This window comes from Pogoniulus pusillus, chromosome 25 (assembly GCF_015220805.1).
Source record: "Pogoniulus pusillus isolate bPogPus1 chromosome 25, bPogPus1.pri, whole genome shotgun sequence".
In the NCBI taxonomy this organism is placed as follows: domain Eukaryota; kingdom Metazoa; phylum Chordata; class Aves; order Piciformes; family Lybiidae; genus Pogoniulus; species Pogoniulus pusillus.
Window position 1 is genome coordinate 17,440,688 of NC_087288.1, and position 18,418 is coordinate 17,459,105.

The 18,418-nt window shown below is 42.6% G+C and overlaps 1 protein-coding gene across 2 annotated transcripts in view; it reads right to left on the reverse strand.

The window, feature by feature from the left end:
- Nucleotides 1-18,358, reverse strand: part of WDR26 (WD repeat domain 26) — a 33,176-nt gene extending 14,818 nt beyond the window's left edge. The window contains exons 1-8 of one of the 2 annotated variants that reach the window (XM_064164582.1): nt 17,559-18,358; nt 15,878-15,977; nt 15,684-15,740; nt 9,144-9,280; nt 8,493-8,590; nt 6,986-7,142; nt 5,154-5,210; nt 2,183-2,321 (exon numbers count right to left, since the gene is read on the reverse strand). In XM_064164582.1, the coding sequence (XP_064020652.1) occupies nt 2,183-2,321; nt 5,154-5,210; nt 6,986-7,142; nt 8,493-8,590; nt 9,144-9,280; nt 15,684-15,740; nt 15,878-15,977; nt 17,559-17,911 (1,098 nt within the window). In that variant the 5' untranslated portion in view covers nt 17,912-18,358. The remainder of the gene's footprint in view (nt 1-2,182; nt 2,322-5,153; nt 5,211-6,985; nt 7,143-8,492; nt 8,591-9,143; nt 9,281-15,683; nt 15,741-15,877; nt 15,978-17,558) is intronic. The other variant, XM_064164583.1, reaches the window with a different exon arrangement.
- Between the last annotated feature and the right edge of the window lie 60 nt (nt 18,359-18,418).

Genomic DNA, 18,418 nt, shown 5'->3' on the forward strand with positions numbered 1-18,418 from the left:
TCTTGTAGCAGGAGAAAATTTCATACAAAAAGAAACAGTGCCACATATTAGTATCAAAACCTGAAGTTGCAGACTGAGCAAATAGATGGGAGTACTTGTGTGTGCCAGTGGATTCTGACAAGGGTTTAAATTGCAGGGTGATAGAAGTTGGAAGGGACCTCCAGAGACTGAGCCCAACCCCCTGCCAAAGCAGGATCACCTAGGGCAGGTCACACAGGAACACAGCCAGACAGGCCTTGAAAGTCTCCAGAGGAGGAGACTCCACAACCTTCCTGGGCAGCCTGTTTCAGTGCTCCATTGAGCTCACTATCAAGAAGCTGTCACATGTTGAGATGGAACTTCTGTGTTCCAGTTTGTACTGCCTTGTGTCCTATCACAGTACACCACTGAAAACAACCTGGCCCTTTCTTGACACTCATCCCTCAGGTTTAAGATCTTCTCTCCTCTTCTCCAGACTAAAGAGTCTCTCAGCCTTTCCTCAGACAGATGTTTCAGTCCCTTAACTGTCCCTCCATTGAACACTCTAGTATATCCCTGTCCCTCTTGAACTGGGGAGCCCACAACCAGACACAATCCTCCAGATGTGGTCTCAGCAGGGCAGAGCAGAGTGGGAGAAGGACTTCCTTTGACTTGCCAAGGCAAATCTTACAACAGCACCTGGTGTGAAGCAGTATACTGGTAAAACTTCAGTATAGCACATACCATTTTCATACTCAAAGTAATATATGGTGAAATGGATAGGAGTATTTAAATCCAAGTCTACTAGTAATAACAAGATAACAAAAAGGGGATAGTCACATACATAGATATAAGTACTTCTAGTAAGAGTGATTTAGAAGAAATGTTCATTGCTGCCATGCTTCCTTCTTCCACTTTCACCCACTGCTTCTCAAGGCCTTCAAAGAGAAGGTCCCCTGGAGAGGACACCAGAATGCTCTACCCCATGCTACTGGTTAGGGATACATACAGTCCCTGCCCCAACACAGCCTGCAGCTGCAGCCTTCCAGAATCACAGAATTGTTTTGGTTGGAAAAGACCATTTCAGATCAAGTCCAAATATTAATCCAGCACTGCCAGGTCATGCTCAGACATCAGGTTTTCAAGTGTCCTCCTTCACTAACCTACACTGCCCAGAGTCTTCAGTCTTAGTATCATAGTATCATCAGGGTTGGAAGAGACCTCACAGATCATCAAGTCCAACCCTTTACCACAGAGCTCAAGGCCAGACCATGGCACCAAGTGCCACATCCAGTCCTGCCTTGAACAGCTCCAGGGACGGCGACTCCACCACCTCCCCAGGCAGCCCATTCCAGTGTCCAATGACTCTCTCAGGGAAGAACTTTCTCCTCACCTCCAGCCTAAATTTCCCCTGGCATACCCTGAGGCTGTGTCCTCTTGTTCTGGCGCTGGCCACCTGAGAGAAGAGAGCAACCTCCTCCTGGCCACAACCTCCCCTCAGGTAGTTGTAGACAGCAATAAGGTCTCCCCTGAGCCTCCTGTTCTCCAGGCTAACCAATCCCAGCTCCCTCAGCCTCTCCTCGTAGGGCTGTGCTCAAGGCCTCTCCCCAGCCTCATCGCCCTTCTCTGGACACGCTCAAGCATCTCAATGTCCCTTTTAAACTGGGGGGCCCAGAACTGAACACAGCACTCAAGGTGTGGTCTAACCAGTGCAGAGTACAGGGGCAGAATGACCTCCCTGCTCCTGCTGGCCACACCATTCCTGATGCAGGCCAGGATGCCACTGGCTCTCTTGGCCACCTGGGCACACTGCTGGCTCATGTTCAGGCGGGTATCAATCAGCACCCCCAGATCCCTTTCTGTCTGGCTGCTCTCCAGCCACTCCGACCCCAGCCTGTATCTCTGCATGGGGTTGTTGTAGCCAAAGTGCAGCACCCTGCACTTGGAGCTATTGAACCCCATCCCCTTGGACTCTGCCCATCTGTCCAGGCGGTCAAGGTCCTGCTGCAGAGCCCTTCTGCCTTCCAACTCAGTCACATCTGCCCCTAGCTTGGTGTCATCTGCAAACTTGCTGATGACTGACGTCTACACCCCAGGGAAACACTCTAGAGAACAGGCCACAGTACACATCCTATCCTACAAAAATCAAACTGTCCTAGCCAGAAAAAGCAGAGGAGGGAAAGAAATGACAAGTCATACACGTTTTAACACACTGAACACTTACTGGATCAACCTGCCATATGATGACAGTTGTGTCCTTAGATCCTGTTGCTAGTTTAGTGCCATCATTGGAGAATTTACAGAACCACACTTCATTACAGTGCTCCGTTAGTATCTGCTGTGTATAGCATGGGAACTGTTTCCTGGGAAAAGAAAAGATACATTTCCAGATAAGTAAGAAAGCAATAAAGTTTGGGGTATGTTTGGTTTTGTTGGGGTTTTTTTAATCCAACTAGATGGAAGACCAAATGATATCCCTCTATTAACAACTGCTTTGAATAAGTACAGAACAAAGTGTGTTGTCTGGCAAAAAGCTTGCACCCCCAAGTGAGCATAATAGTAAGAATGCAGAACTAGTCTTATTTCACTCACATATTTTGCTTTCATATATCTTGGAATAAAATTGACCTAATAAAATTGACCTTATTAGGAGCGTAGCAGCTTACTGCTATGATGTATAGAAAATACTGGATTCCAAACCTCTTTGAACCCTACATGAAACTATTTATTCACACATACTGAGAAAGAGTCAAGCATTCCTCTAGAGAGGATATTTTGGTTACACAACTAGTAAAAGATAGCAGTCCAAATATTAAGCTGTGTAAGTTTTATTTCACTTAGTTTGCCTACTGTATAAGAATTTGAGAGCTAAGATAAAACAAATGGAGGCTTTTACAGCAGTGAAAGCCTACATAGTAGTTTATTGTGGTATTACTTTTAGAAGTGATATCACAGTTAACTATGAGCCAATTGCTCAGATGCACTAAAATGTAGTTTTATCCATCTCTGCAAGCCTATGAGTGTAGCAGACATCACCTTTGTTTCCTTTAATCATAGAATCAACCAGGTTGGAAGAGACCTCCAAGATCAGCCAGTCCAGCCTAGCACCCAGCCCTGGCCAATCAACCAGACCATGGCACTAAGTGCCTCAGCCAGGCTTTGCTTCAACATCTCTAACCATGAACACTTTTCCTTGAACTGCAAGGATCCTGAAGTGGTTCATTCTTATGCTGAGTTTTTGTGGTGCCAAGTGCAACAGGGCAACACAATTCTAACGGGACAACAGTACTATAGTAACAGTCTTACCACTGGACAGAAACTGGCCTGAAAAACCCAACTTACTTCTTTTGGCTTTTAAAAAATACAGTTTGGTGGTGGCCAGGCTGACAGCTGCAAAAACTACTTCTAACCAGAAGCTAGACAAAGTTCTGCTTAATGTAGTGTCTGTACTCTCTCAGGCCATTTTCCTTTACCATAGGAGGTTTCCTATCCTATGCTCAAAGAGTGCTGAACTGCATTAAACCACCACATAGTCATGTAACTACAGAACGAATCTTAATGATCACCTAGTTCCAACCTCTCTGCCATGGGCAAGGACACCTTCCACTAGACCAGTTTGCTCAAAAGTTTGTCCAACCTGGCCTCCTCCAGGGAGGGGGGCAATTTCTGTCTTGTGGTAGAGAAGGATTAACAAAACATAGATACACATATCTGTATTTGGCTTCCTTGGGTACATATACTTGGGTATGTAATTTCTAGAGAAACAATCTGTCCTGTTCTTGGCTTAAAGCTGACAGAAAGCAGTTCAGCTGACAATGGAACACCGAGCCCACAGCAGACATACCCACTCACAAAAGATGATATTTTTTGGTAAGTCTAGAAGGATATAAGCAAGACCTTACACATGTGCACCTATGGGAAGACCATTTCATTATTACTTAAGCCATATTACAACAAATTAGCATTTTTTCCCCTCAGAGCAACAGTTTGCTCCAGAAGGTGAGAGTGTCTTTATCCATAACTTACACAAAGCTGAAGAGGCACACTCTGGCCCAAGAGAAGCCTTTCATCATATTTCATTTAAAACAAACACTCTATAAAACAATGGTGCCTGTATTTTAAAGCTTAAGAAAAACAGTCAAGGTTTTGCAGATGTGAAAAGCAAGCAGTGAAATGCTGGAGCACCTAACTCTCATAGTAAGGTGGCCTTTAGGTTTCTGACAAAGGGTAACAAGCACAGTTGATCAGCTGCCGCAGACACATTCCAGTACTGAATTATGCTATTCACAACCCAGTCAAATCAGAGCTCTCACAACTTTATCTTAACTAATGAAACATACAATCCAGCAAGTCTGACCTCACAGACAGCAAAGCAAACAGTAAATAACCTTTCTGCAGAAGGAAATAGCAGCAAGAAACCAAACCCAGTTATCTAACAGATTCTGGTTTTGATAACTAGATACTAATACATCTCACAGGGTTTTCTTTTGTGCACTGTTTCATTACATAATGTTCTGTTCTGCAAAACACATGTTCACATACAACAACAGATAACTATTTGTTAGATACTTAATTTCAGTATTTGCAGAAGTGCAAAATACTGAAGAAAGCACCAAAAGTGGTACATATAATAGAAAATGTATTCCTCAATAGTTCTTTTTCAGAAAGGCTACATTAAGCTAGTACCTAGAAATCAGCAGCATTTACCTCTCATTTGGGCTTTGCTGTTTATAAATAAACTCAGATTGAAGTTAATTAGTTCATTTACATGAAAGCATGACAGACAAATTCCAGGATGGGGACAGAAGAGAACCCAACCAAATAAAACACCCAAGCAGGCTGAAGGATCTCAAAACCAAAAATGCCCACGGCCAGGAGCTCAATTCTCTGTTATCAAAATTCCAGGCACAGTAAGGTGAAGCTCCTCACCTTCACTTGCAGCAGTTTCACCCTCTTATCTCCCCCTCTTATGAAGTGATTACATTTGAGTTAAACATTTTACCTATTAGTGCAATTCAAGCATGCTTGATCAAAACATTGCCAGAAGTCCAAAACAGATTAGTTCCAACTAAAAGAAGGGAAGGTTGTCAGTGTTCTGTCATTTAGTAGTACAGAACATAAGTTGTCTAAGCTATTAGACTATTGTTACTTCTGTCAGTTTAATCAAAATTTGGCTTCCACTGTCTTTAACTCACCTCATTATGCCCAAGCATGGCAGCATGTACAGCGCACCACATACTGATCTCAGACCCCTGCAATAGGTAGGGACAATAGGTTGAGTTGAGGACAGAATGGAAGCCTTCATTTTGAAGTGGTTTGTTTTGGTTTCTTTGGTTTATTTTTTTTAATGTAGTCCTGAGTATTTGTGTTATGTATACATACCAAATAGGCACACTTAGGAAGTATCACCTTAGGTAAAAAAACCCAAACCTTTGTGTCAGCAAATAGATTCAGATGGGTGAAACTCAGGCCAGATTTTTTGCATATAGTAGCCTTTAGCTATGGCTCTTCCCAGTAAGACTTCAGTACACTGTGCTCTTTGTGGCTTGATTACAGAATCATAGAATGGTTTAGGGTTGGAAGGGACCTTTAAAAGTCATCCTGTCCTACTCTGTTGGATTAATCACTCAAACCCTCTACAGAGCATCCAATATTGATTATGGGCTTGTGTAAAGACTAAAATTAAATCTCTTTCCATTACTGTAAGTTTCACTTCTGAAGCAGGGAAGCTACAAGTGCATTATCTGATCACTTCCAATAGCTCTTAGAACAGGCAACAAGCAAGTGTCCACACATGTACACATAAAACTGCTAGAACAACGTGGTGCATTTGTATCATTGGAAAAAATGCAGGCTAGACAGCAGTCTAAAAAAACATTGTTTGAACACAGGAAGTACTGAAGATTCTATTTAAAAACCTTAAGATAGCTACAGTAAAATACTATGGAAGCCTGCATCTTTATAGTTTCCAAGCAACCTGAAGATGTAAGTCAGTATCCAGTATCATGGAAGCCTGCATCTTTATAGTTTCCAAGCAACCTGAAAATGTAAGCTGAGTTCAGAAAGTTTCTATAAGCATGTTTATTAGTAATTAACTTTCTGAGATGAGCTAACATTAACATAAAAACAATATCCCTGTAAACTCAAGTGTTAACCTGTTACATGAACAAACATAAGGCTACCATACACAGTCTTTATTCTCTAGGTGCCTTAGCCCTCCTTCCCTTATTACACCATGCACAGCAGGCTTCCATAAAAGCTATACTGAGTTTTAGGTCCTCATCCAGGTTTTGCTGGATGAGATGAAACTGCTCAAGTCAGACGTTAGTTAAAAAGAAGTATCTTCCTGTTTCATGTCTAGTGGAGTATAGCATCAGTTTAGTTAAAAGAAGAGTTAGTCAGGTAAGTTAAGAGCTACTACATGGGTAAGAGACATATTCAAGCCTTACGACCTTAAAAAGTCTGAGAAAATAGGTCATTATATCATTCACATTACACATTAGGTAGAACAGAAATTTCTACTGCACATTTCTACTCTATTTTAACCTGTGTGTTTAAAAGCATCTCACTGTTCATTATTAGAAGTTGAAGCTGAAAGCTGACTTGATGAAGTATGCTTCAATAGGCTTTCTACATTCCCATAAGCAGAAAGAGTAACATACTAGTGATTCACCAGTGAGAAAGCACAGCAATCACATGTTGATTAAACAGACCAGCTGTCCAAAAGCACAAGAAACAAGTGGCTAAGGATTAGCATAGTAACATATTCTATTCATACCCACCTGATTAAAACATTAAAGCTTCAATCTGACCCCATTATCCCATATCCAGCTACTAAAGTCTTCTATTCTCCCCCTCTCCACTGCTCATTGAGAACTGCCTTTTCCTAGTCCACTCCGGTTAAACCAACTCAGAACATCTTTCACATTCCTTTTTAACAGCAGATAAAATTAAGTTATTTTTAAAAGACAAACAAAATAAATATATATAATTGTTGCCCACCTTATAAGTTGCAAGGGTTTCTTACCTACTACAAACATGATCTATTAGCAGCGAGACAGAATCTAGATTACTATCTAGTTTCGTATTGTGATATAGGCACCGGTCCCGTTGTAACTCCACAGCCTGACGTAGCAGGTTCTGTAAACGCCTTGGAGGAAGCATCACTGATGGGGGTAGGTATGCTTTAAAAGAGTTCAGAAACAAAAGGCAATCAAAACCAAGTGACAAGTAACAATGTATTTTGATGTCAGTGTTTTTAAAGATCTTAGTAAATAAAGCTTAAGAGCTAGAAGGTGAGAGTGCATGCAGCTTGTCAAGTTTAGAACTAAGCATCCAAAATTAGAATCACAGAATGGAGAAGGTGGAAGGGACCTGACAATGCAGGATCACCTAGGGCAGGTCACACGGGAACACATCCAGATGAATCTTCAAAGTCTCTAGAGAATGAGACTCCATGACCCCTCTAGACAGCCTATTCCAGAGCTGCCAGCACTCTCGAAGGAAAGAAGTTTCTCCTCATGTTGAGTTGGAACTTCCTGTGTTCCACTTTGTATCCACGGCCCCTTGTCCTATCAGAGGACACCACTGAAAAGAGACTGGCTCCTTGACACCCACCCTTTGGATATTAGTAAACATTAAGAAGATCTCCTCTCCTTCTTCTCTTCTCCAAACTAAACGGTCCCAAGTCTCTCAGCCTTTCCTCATTCCAGTCCCTAAACCATCCTCATAGCCTCCATGGGAAGCTCTCTATTATATCCCTGTCCCTCCTGAACTGCAACTGGAACCTGCAACTGAACACAATACTCCAGATGTAGTCTCATCAGGCCAGAGTAGAGGACAAGAACCTCCCCTGACCTCTTGGAAACACTCTTCTTAATGCATCCTAGGATACCATTTGCCTTCCTGGGCACAAGGGCACATCGGTGTCCCATAGATAACTTATTGTCAAAGCATAAACTTCTGGAAAGTTGAGCTGTATGCAAGGTATTTGTAGTTACTGTATAGGTTGTCCTAGCCAACAAGCACCACAAGTTGACTCAGAATCTAGTATTTAACAAAATCTGTAAAACAACAGTTGCAGCTGTGTGAAGGAATTCTCTATTAACACGATCAAAATAAACAATACCGTGGGGTATATGACTAATACACAGTATTACACTAGTCACAAGAGAAGGAAAAGCATAATTCAAAGCCAAATTTGATCAACCAGTACTAGTATCCCTAGTGGTTGTAGGCCACATTAAGTTGCACTGCACTTACAGAATCCCTTCTCAGAACCTCACATTTGATCACCAAGTTATACTATTACTACATGCAGCAGAGCTAATAAATAAGAGCTCCTATTACAAACAGTTCAGAGACAGCAAAAGGTTAGATACAGAAGATCAAAGGGTAAAGGCACCTAAAGGCATCCCCATTAACTGAGAAAAGCAAAAGCAACAAGTGCTGTTAAAAGTCAGTTCCTGGGATAAGTTATGTAAAATGAACTGGATTTACAGAAGTGAGAAATTCTGAACACTAAAACATCTTACTCTGGAGTTTGTCCAAAAGTTTAGATCTGGAAGCTGTTCCTTTCCCTTCCCACTCTGCTTTTGCACGCAAGTCTTCTGCATGGCTACACATCAGATACCTGTTTAAAACAAGTGCACACACACCAACAGACCAAGTGTTTCTGGAATCCTTCTTCTCGTTTTTAAGCATGATATATACTGTAACATTGTTAATGAACTGGAAACAGGTGACATAAGCTTGAGACCACTAGGAAAAAAGGCAGGGAACTATTCTACATAAACACTCATCTTCAGAACAAACATCTACAAACTGACAACAGAAAACACAAACAGATTTTAGAGAAAGTATAAATGTCTTGTTTTCATCTAAGGACCATATTCACCTACTTAATTGGCTAACAACTCTCAAGGTAAGACGACCATACACATGTATGTATTCATCTGGGTTCTAGAACAGCAAATCATAAGACCAGGTTATTTCCGACCATTCAATACAGAATACTGTCTACCGAATAGTCTTGTTTACTCACCATTTTAACACATTTCACTACAGCTTATTAATCAACAGTATAATAGCTTCAATACAATTTGAGTTTCGACAATGTAGGCCTTCCAGAACCATATCATTCCTTAGAAACCCCCTGAAAGAGCTCTCAAAATTCAAGCACTTACCCACTGAGGACATGAATGCGTTCTGTATTATATTTCAGAGGCGTCAGTTCACAGCGCAGAACTTGAAGTGCCTCCAGGACCTTTCCATCCTCCAGGTACTCCAGGTACTTCTGCTGCAGCAGCAAAAACTTCATCCTCTGACATGACAGAAAGCAGCAGTCAGGGGAAAAAGGTTGACTGAAGTTTCAGAAAACGTTTGAGCCTAAACAGAACAGTAGAAACCATTCTACTATGCCCTTCAGAAATACAGCTATACGTAATGTTTCATTACTTCTTTTTGCTGGGTTTTCAACAACATTGCAGCAATTAAGTTACCCATTAATCTCCTTCCTGCCTTATGGGGCACCAAGTACCTTCCTACCTCATTTCTTGTATCCCCTCTTCAATTTGTCTCATTTTCATATTCAATCCCCTTCCAGTCACTGTTCTTCAAACCCTTGAGTAGGCTTCCCAATCTCACACTTTATCAAGAAAAGCACTCAAAAGCAGCTAATCACATATTTAACACCACATGACAGCACAGAAGACAAGCAGCCAACTTAAGTTCTCATATTGCTTACATAGGAGCTGACATGGATTGTTTGCATAGCATATAGCAGTAACAAATTGACACTGCTTGAGGTTTTGGTTTGTAGTTCCACGTTAAGCTGTTTCACTTGGGTGTTGTGTAATATTTCAGGGTTACAGGAAAAGTAATATATAGTTCCTTTTATCTAAGAATCACTTCTCAGAATTAATCACTGCTATTTCATAGTGTTCCTTTCATCTTGCAGTTTGGGGTTGTTATGTTTAAAAAGAAATCAAAATCAAGCCTATTATTCTAACAACAAATATCTGTGGATTGACAAAGTAAACTACATCAGGTATTCATTTACTATATCCAAAATCAGAACCCTGAGATCCTCAAAACTTTTAATACCAATTTATCAGAAACACAGTTTGGTTGTTTCTGGAAGAAAGTAGCTGTTCTGTATTTGCAGAACAGTTTATCTTTACAGCAAGCAGTTATCAGAAAGGAAAAAAAAAAAAGACATTTCTGGTCCATAACACTCACCAGGTTAAGAGAGATACATTCTTAGACATAATGTTCATTCTGTTTCTCACTGTTAAGTGCAACAAGCTACCTTTGCTGTTCTAATGAACATATCACCAGTTCAATCACTGGTTTCCTTTGCTTTGTCAGATCTCAGGCACCTCGCTATTTTCATGCTCATATTTGGTCAATGTTTACATAGTTTCAAGCACACTGCTAGCCTCTTTGAGTAGAGGCATAATCAGAAAGCTTAAGATGCTTCTGTCCTAGTAAAGCTTACATAAAAGTTTAAGACTCGCTATGTGTAAAATCCCAAGTTAAAACACAAAGCAGTTTTAGCTCCCAGAGACATTCAGTCCCTCAGAAGAATCAAGTTTCCAGATACAGGCCTATTAACTTACCACACAGCTTTGTGAAGCATAAAACATTACACAGTTAAGATGACTTATGTTCAAACATGTCTGTAGTACTCTGTACATGACAGGCCAGCTCAGGTTACATTTCCTATGCAGGTCTTGAGTTTATTTATGCATCACTTGGCAATTTATCCAAACAAGACAACATTTTGTGGTGTTCTAATGTCAAAACCCAAAATGTATCCAAATTATTTACAGCCTCAGTGGTTGATTCCATGCAGTAGGCTAGCAGACCTTGTGTTCTTTGCTTATAAATCAGCAGCAGGAGGGATAAGAGCTTCCTCTCCCAGGTATGCAGGTGCTCAGAAGGATTCATGCAGATGCTCAGGTAGCAAACATATAACCGTATAAAATATACCTCTTGGCCACCTCACACTGATGATCCCCATCAGAGTAAAAAAATGAGGTACTTCCAGTGTGTAATAAAACCAATGTAATTCCTCCAACTCTTCCTTCTGCACTCACTACATACATTTAAGAGAAAAATGATACAAGCTTAATATTGTATCTGTACCTAATTACTTTTTGTCCCCCTCTTTTAAGATTTGCCATTTTCATTTCTTTAGGAGAAATTAAAGAGAGCAAAAAACCTCTGCAACAGTTTTTTGTAATGCCAGCTCTAAAAATTCCATGGAAGCATTACAAGAACACTACCATGCAGAATGCTACTGCCAAGTGATCCAGAGGTACAACTGAAGTTTTGGGTTACAAAGTACAATTTCCAGTGCCATGTACAACTTAAATATTAGGACTATAAAAGCCTCCAGAATATTACAGTACTGTACACTTTGTGCAGGAGTCTGATGCTAACATAATGCAGAATGAGAATAAAGTATAAGCAGATTCAAACTAACATATCTATAGCAAAAGGCAGGGACTAAAGTGTTGATAGGGAAATTCTGTCAACTGCTTCCAAACTTACCCTACAGCATACTCAGTGGCATGAATGTGGTCTTGTAAATGTAAGAGTCACATACCAGTGGCATCACATTTCAAGTAATTTTTAATATCAGGACACTCACAGCCTCCTAATACTTATTTCTGTGCAACTATTGACTGCTGACAACTAAGTTTCACTAAGCCACTAAATTTTGTCTTCATTTTCCCCTCAACTACTTACATGCCCTACTAAATGGTACTGCTAATTATTGCCAATATTTAGCCACCTAATCACTGCCAATATCATAATTTTATGGCTGGCAAGGACCATTTTGACTACATCACCTCTTCTAGAAGGAAAAAAACACAATATCTGTAACTGTAAAAGCAAGCACCTCACTAAGAGAGCAAGTATAAAATTCATCTGATACAATGCACCCACAAGAACAGCTTACTCATTCCCCATATTCTTCAGCTGCCTTCCAAAGAAGGGAGATAAAAATGATCATAATCCAAACTACACCATGCCTGGGATTTGTTATTATCATCTTAGTGCTTGCAATCAAAATTCGACATAATTACACTCTTTCCAATTGAACAATTTAAATGCAGACACCACCATTGTTTAACCTACTACACAGATTTTTCACTGTGGGCCCCATGAAGAGCCCAGCGCAACAGTTTCAGCACTGTAGTCTGGCTGGTTTTGTTCAGTTACCTCATCCAGTCTTCCAGTTCTACAGAAGTGCTGCTGCTTCTAGAAGCTATTATTTAAACAGAACCTCCAATCACCCTGAGGCAAAACTAAGACCAAGTTAATAGATTTACAGGGGAGTTTTGGGTTGTTTTCATGCCTGCACTCTTAGCACATCGCTTTTTTCAAACTACAACCTTTGATTACCAACACAAATGTTTAGTACTTCATTCCTTTGCTGTCCTAATTGTTAGTAATGAAACCTCTTGCAGAATCTTAAATTCTAGGAAGTTTTGTGTGCATTACGATTCATCTTCACTAAGTAATCAAAGGTGAAAGCCTCAGCAACATGACTGAAAATAACAGGACAAGCATCCTACCACAGCAGATAAATTGGGCCATTTTGATCAGTGGTTACAGTAGCAAATCTTGAGACATTTAATGCATAATAACCTAATTTGAGGATTAAATTTATAGTTGTTATTTTTGACCTGCGTGAGGTCTCTTCCAACCCTGATGATACTATGATACTATGATAAATAAGTGAACATTACTGAAACTCTTCTTTGAAATGAAGGTAATTAAAAATACATGCTCACCATAGCAGCTATCTGCATACTGCCTGCAGAACTAAGACCTCAATTTTCATTCCTTTATAGTCTTTATTATTTTGATAGCCTTGTAAAACACTGATAAAAGCATGTAAAAACAATCCAAAATTCAGTAGTAAGATTAGGTATGTAAAAGGCAGAAAACATTCTGGCCTATGGCATTTAACAAGGTTTCAAGCATACCAAATACTTGCCAACAGGGAAATTGCATTAATGCTAGTAGCAAAAAAGTCACCTAACAGGTAGGTGGAGCACTCTGCTCAAACAAGAAGATATAAATCATCTTTTTTGTCCTATTGTCTGCTACAGGTTGTACACTTTCAAAACTAGGGGAAAGCCTTATTCAAGTAAAGAGGGTGATCTCAAAGTACATTCCATAGAATATAAGCTCTGTGGAGGAAGTTATATTGAGGAATAGACTCCATGTTTCTTCCTAGGTTAAATCAGTTATCCAAGACAGATGCTTAACAGCCCTAAAGTCAGCAAAACCTCAGGCTGGCTTGAAGCTGGTATTTTCTAAGCATTGCTCAAGGAAAAATAACATGCTTAAATCAACTGTAAAGTTTTCCTACAGATTGTCTCAAGACAGCTGTATCTTATGTGCTGGAAAAGCAAACATGACTAATCACACACTATACAGCAGTCAGCTGTGTTGACACGAATAGAAATAGCAGACTGTTTTGTGCCCCCCTCTCTGTCCCCCAACATAACACACAGCATCAAAGCCTTACAAGTTGAAAGACTAAACACGAAATGGCTAATCTCACCTATGGAACCTCCAGCACTTTAAAACAGAAGTAGTGTTTTTAAAACACATACTCATTCCCTTCACTCATCAGACATTTCAAAAGCATCCTGGTTATTTTGTTCAGGTCATATTAACTATAAGGAACCAAAAAAAACCAACCCACTCCAAACCACAAACCATCAACCAAAAATAAACCATGCACATACACACCCTATTCTGTTAAACACTCTGTGTCACCTCAACTTTTAGGTACCCATTCTTCTTGCGTGCACACATTTTCAAAACATCCAGTCACACAGTATGAGTCACAAGTCAGGAGTCCAGGAAAGCCAAAATCTGATTTTCCTGTTTTAAAGAGCTACCTGCTGCAGCATCTTCTTCGGACTTTCTCTAAATCAAGACATGTACCATCTTCATTAGCTCTGACTTTCTTGCAGACAGGATTACCTACAGAGCATAAAGCATCCCTCCTTACCTGTAATGATCTTTCTCTAGTTTTCCAGGTGCTGACTATACTAATACCCACCCATAATCTCAAGTACATATAAAAGGCCAGGCAAGGAGGGAGGTGGAGACAACATGCACACAATGGAGCACGCACAAGTCCAACTCATCCTTGCAAATCAATACTGTCTTGCACACATGTAAGACACTTAACACTTATCTCTTTTAAATCATAGGAACTTTGTATAAAAGAGAACAACTTTAACAGTTAATATTTGCTTCAAGTAAACTTCAGTAAGACAAGTATTTTTATTGCACCAAGTTTTACCCAAGCAGTTACAAATCAATATTAATAGGAGCACGCTTTCAGAGGCCTGCAGAACAGCAGAAGGAAAATATCCCCTTTTTCCTCGAATTAAACTCCACAAAACACTGACACTCAGTTAAATCCTGCCTCCCTGACACATACAACATTTCAATACTACAGAAAGACCTGCTAAGTTTTGAAGCAGATTTTCTCAGGTTTCTGACTTCTGATGATCATTCATATTCACGTACAGTGGTTTCACATTTTCAATCTTCAGGAACTACTGAAAGCTGAACTATTTGAACAGAGGTCAAGTCTTTAAGAAAAGAACTAGTCGAATTAAGAGGTGCTAAGCTTTGACCGAATTAACAGAACTGAATGTAAACTTCTCTCAAGTGCCCTCTGATGTTTTGTTAAACATCTGTTTTTCTTACTTCACTTCCTGTTCTTTCTCGCCCTCCCCCATCAGACAGGAAATTGTCTTGACAACAAATGAATCAGCTAGAAGTGGAGCTAAGCAGCCATCAGCTGATTCTTCATTGTTTACAGTCACAGACACTTCAAAAAGCCTTGCCACTGCTTTCTTCTCAAGTGACCATAGATGTTCTAACTTCATTTCATTAAAACAAACCTTCGAACACAACAGAACAAGCTGCTTGGAAGAGCTAACTAATGACTTTTCATCTCAACATTGGAAAAAAAAAAAATCAAACCAAGAAACATTTTCTCCAAGGTAAGTGAAATCACAACACCACATATTGCAATTGTCAAGTCACAGGATCTACCAACCTTTTATTTCTAGGTTCATCTTTAAAGAAAAAAAAAAAAGCCAGCCAAAGAGAAAAAGCTCTAAATAAAATCCCAAACAGCAATACAAATGCATTTGCTCTTTAGAAGCCATCTGGAAAAGCAACAGTATTGTTCATGGTCCATGGCAGCCTCTATATTCTTGTAATGTGCTTTTACAATGCCAACTCCACATCAGTATTACTGTATTTTGTTTCTAAACTTCTCTTCCCTGAAGGAAACCCAACTCTGGCAAACAAATATTGTGAGAACTATTGCAAGTTTGAAATTAGGAATTGCTTATGTTGAATACTACAGAAACTGACCTATTTTAGGCCTGTTACAGGAATTATATTTTATCAGTTAAGTATGTTTAACAAAGTTTAAACATTCACTATACCAAATATTAGTCTTAAGACTTTTTGAGTTTCCTATCTCACGGCCTAAAAAAGCATTAAGGAAGTCCAGGTTAGTATGACGTTTGAGATAGCATGCAAGCTGCTTAAAGTAAGAAAAAGAAAGAAGGACAAGAGCTATGGACAGCCAACTCCATAGTGAAAGATAACACCACTACAATTAGTCCAACTATACAGCTCTGAAAGAGTTCAAGTGTGCCTCTTACCACAATTGCATGCGGAGAATGCACTAAGGCCTTAAGTTCATTCAGGTCGTTCTCGGCCTGTAGAAATCAGCATAAGAAAAACAAAACAAAACAAAACAAACAAAACAGTATGTAAAGAGGTTGGATTTTGAATTCTCTCATAGATACTATAAATTTAAACAGCGGTTAATACAGTCCTATAAGCCCTACGTTACCTTATCCCATTCTCCTTCCATGACATGATTGCGGAATTTGGTAGCTGAAGGATGTTCTAAACGACATCCTGACTCTTGCATGAGAAGATCAACAGTCTGGCTGCAGGAGAGATACAGTGTAAACAAAACCCGACCAGTTTTACCCTCACAAATACACCGCCTGCTACGATAACAGTTAACCATATTTAAAAGCAACTTTAACAAAGCAAGAATACTATGACCAGATTCAGATGCTTGTCTGAAAAGACCCTCGGCTGCCTGAGACATGTAAACAGCTACCTATACCTAAAGCAAGTTGTCAAACGAGCTTGAAAACTTTGCTGAAGTACCATAAAGTATGTGACTTACCAGCCACCACAAACATCCATCCCTGCACGGAAGATAAACTTCATGAAGGAAGACGCAGACTAAAAAGCTGTTAACTACTGGCTACTATCCCCTGTCCCCTCCCACCCCACCCCCAAAAAAGGAGAACACAGAAACCTACTACATCTGCAACAGGCCTTTTTCTTCCTCGCATACTGAAAGACGGGCTCCTTAAAATAAAATAAACAAACTCACGAACCTGTAGCCCTCCCCCTTTTACACTAAAAATAGCTTATTTACTGTGGTGTTGTCTATGAACGGTCACGAGTTTGCTGCTGTAAACTTGCCTCTTGTGGCAGAGGCAGTTTCTTTTGTGGGCTGTGTTCTTTATAACTGCCCCATTCCACAACGTTTGGAAGAATTCTTTTGTGGTAGCTACACGAAGACTTGACAGGACCTCTCTAGCCTCCTCCTCGACTTAGGACGTGTTGGCTTTAGCTTTACTCTCAAAGTTGAGTGTCGTGATTAAATTCTTAGGGCTTCCTCCACTTCACTGGGAAGTAATTTTCCCCACTCCCATTTTCCTAATGGGCCCACATAGTAATTTCAAGGCGACAGATATGATTATCATCAAAAACAAAAGTCCAGCACAAACCTGCAGAGGCCTTCACCACATACAGGCACGAAGGTTTTCTGAGTGAAACCAAAGAGCCTATTTAAGCGGCAGTTCAGTTTGTGCTCGCTTCCTCCGAGCTGACAAGCCAAATCTTAAGAGCTGATCTGCAAAAAGCTGCTCCCCCACGGCCAGCTGCGGGCTCCATTATGTTTACCAGATAACTTCTCGACTAACACATTTGTATCGATCTACCCTTATCGGTGTGCAACTCGACTTCCATATTGCCATCCCTGGCAGGGGACTCTCCCAGCCTGTCCCTTCGCAGACACTGAGCTGGCCGACACAGGCTTAGCAAACACACCTCTGGCTCCATTTTTTTCGCGAGCAGGCCTGCCCCGCTGTTCTGCCTCGTAGCCGGTCACTAGTGGCTCCTGTCTGGGCACTACCAAGCTGCGACAGGCCAGTTTTTGCCACCTTCCAGCCCCTCACCAGAGGTCCCTTCCAGTGCCCCCCACTCCCCGCCCCAGCACTCCACTTCGGGCTGCCCGTTCTCCGCGGGGACCACCGGCCTCCCGTGACCCCGTCACCCCCTCCCCGCGGCCGGAGACGGGGACAGCGGGGCTTGTGTGCAGGGCCTTCCCCGATCCGATGGCGGCTCTTCGATGAGGGCACCCCGGCCAGCACAGGTAGGGATGGTTCCTCCCCTCGGCTGCGCTCCCCCACCGCGGCCTCCCAGTCTCCGCGGCCGCGGCCACTTACTTGAGGCCCAGGCCATGGAGGTGCTGCCCGATCAGCCGGATCACGTCCTCGTCGGACTGCGAGAGCCGCTTCTTCTTCTTCAGGGCGCTGCCACTGCTGCCGCCCCCCAGCTCCGCAGCGGCCGGGCCGGGGCCCCCGGCGGAGGGCACCCCGTTGTTGACGCTGAGGCCGCCGGGGCTGCCGCCGCCGCTGTTGGCCGAGGGCAGCAACCCGTTGGCATGGGCCAGCTGGTCACCAGCGGCCGTGCCCGCCGAGGCCTCGCCGTTCTGGGCGCCCAGGCAGCCCAGCTCTGGGCCCGCTGGACCCTGCGGCGGCTGCTGCTGCTGGCCCCCTCCTGCCCCGTTGGCCTGCATGGCGCTGCCAACACCGCTGCTGCTGCCTCTGAGCGGGGCGGCGGCGGGGGCGAGCCCGGCGGAGAGCGAGGGGGACTGGGACGAGGTGAGGCCTGCTCTGCCCGCTGAAGCCCCGGGCTCTCCTGCTCCCTCCACCGCCGCCGCCGGGGAGGCCCGGGCTTTCTTCCGCGGGGGCGGGGAGGCTCCGCCGGTGTCCGAGTCGGAGGAGGAGGAAGCGGAGGCCAGAGTTTCCTCGCCGAGAGCGGCCGTGGTGGGAAGCCGGGGGGGCGAGAAGGGGGCGGCGGGGGTGAAGGGAGGCGGAGCGGGGCCCTGTGCCCCCCGGGGGTCCCGGAGGCAGCGCCGCCGCCCGCTCGGGGCTCCCTCTGGCGATGGCGGCCGCCGCTGCCCTGAGCCCCCGCCCGGCAGCCCCAGGCGCCCGGCCCGCTCCGCTCGCTGCCCGCTGGGTTTGTCTCCTCTCAGCCCAGCTGCAGCCTAATGGAGTCCGGGCCGGGACGTCACAGGAAATTC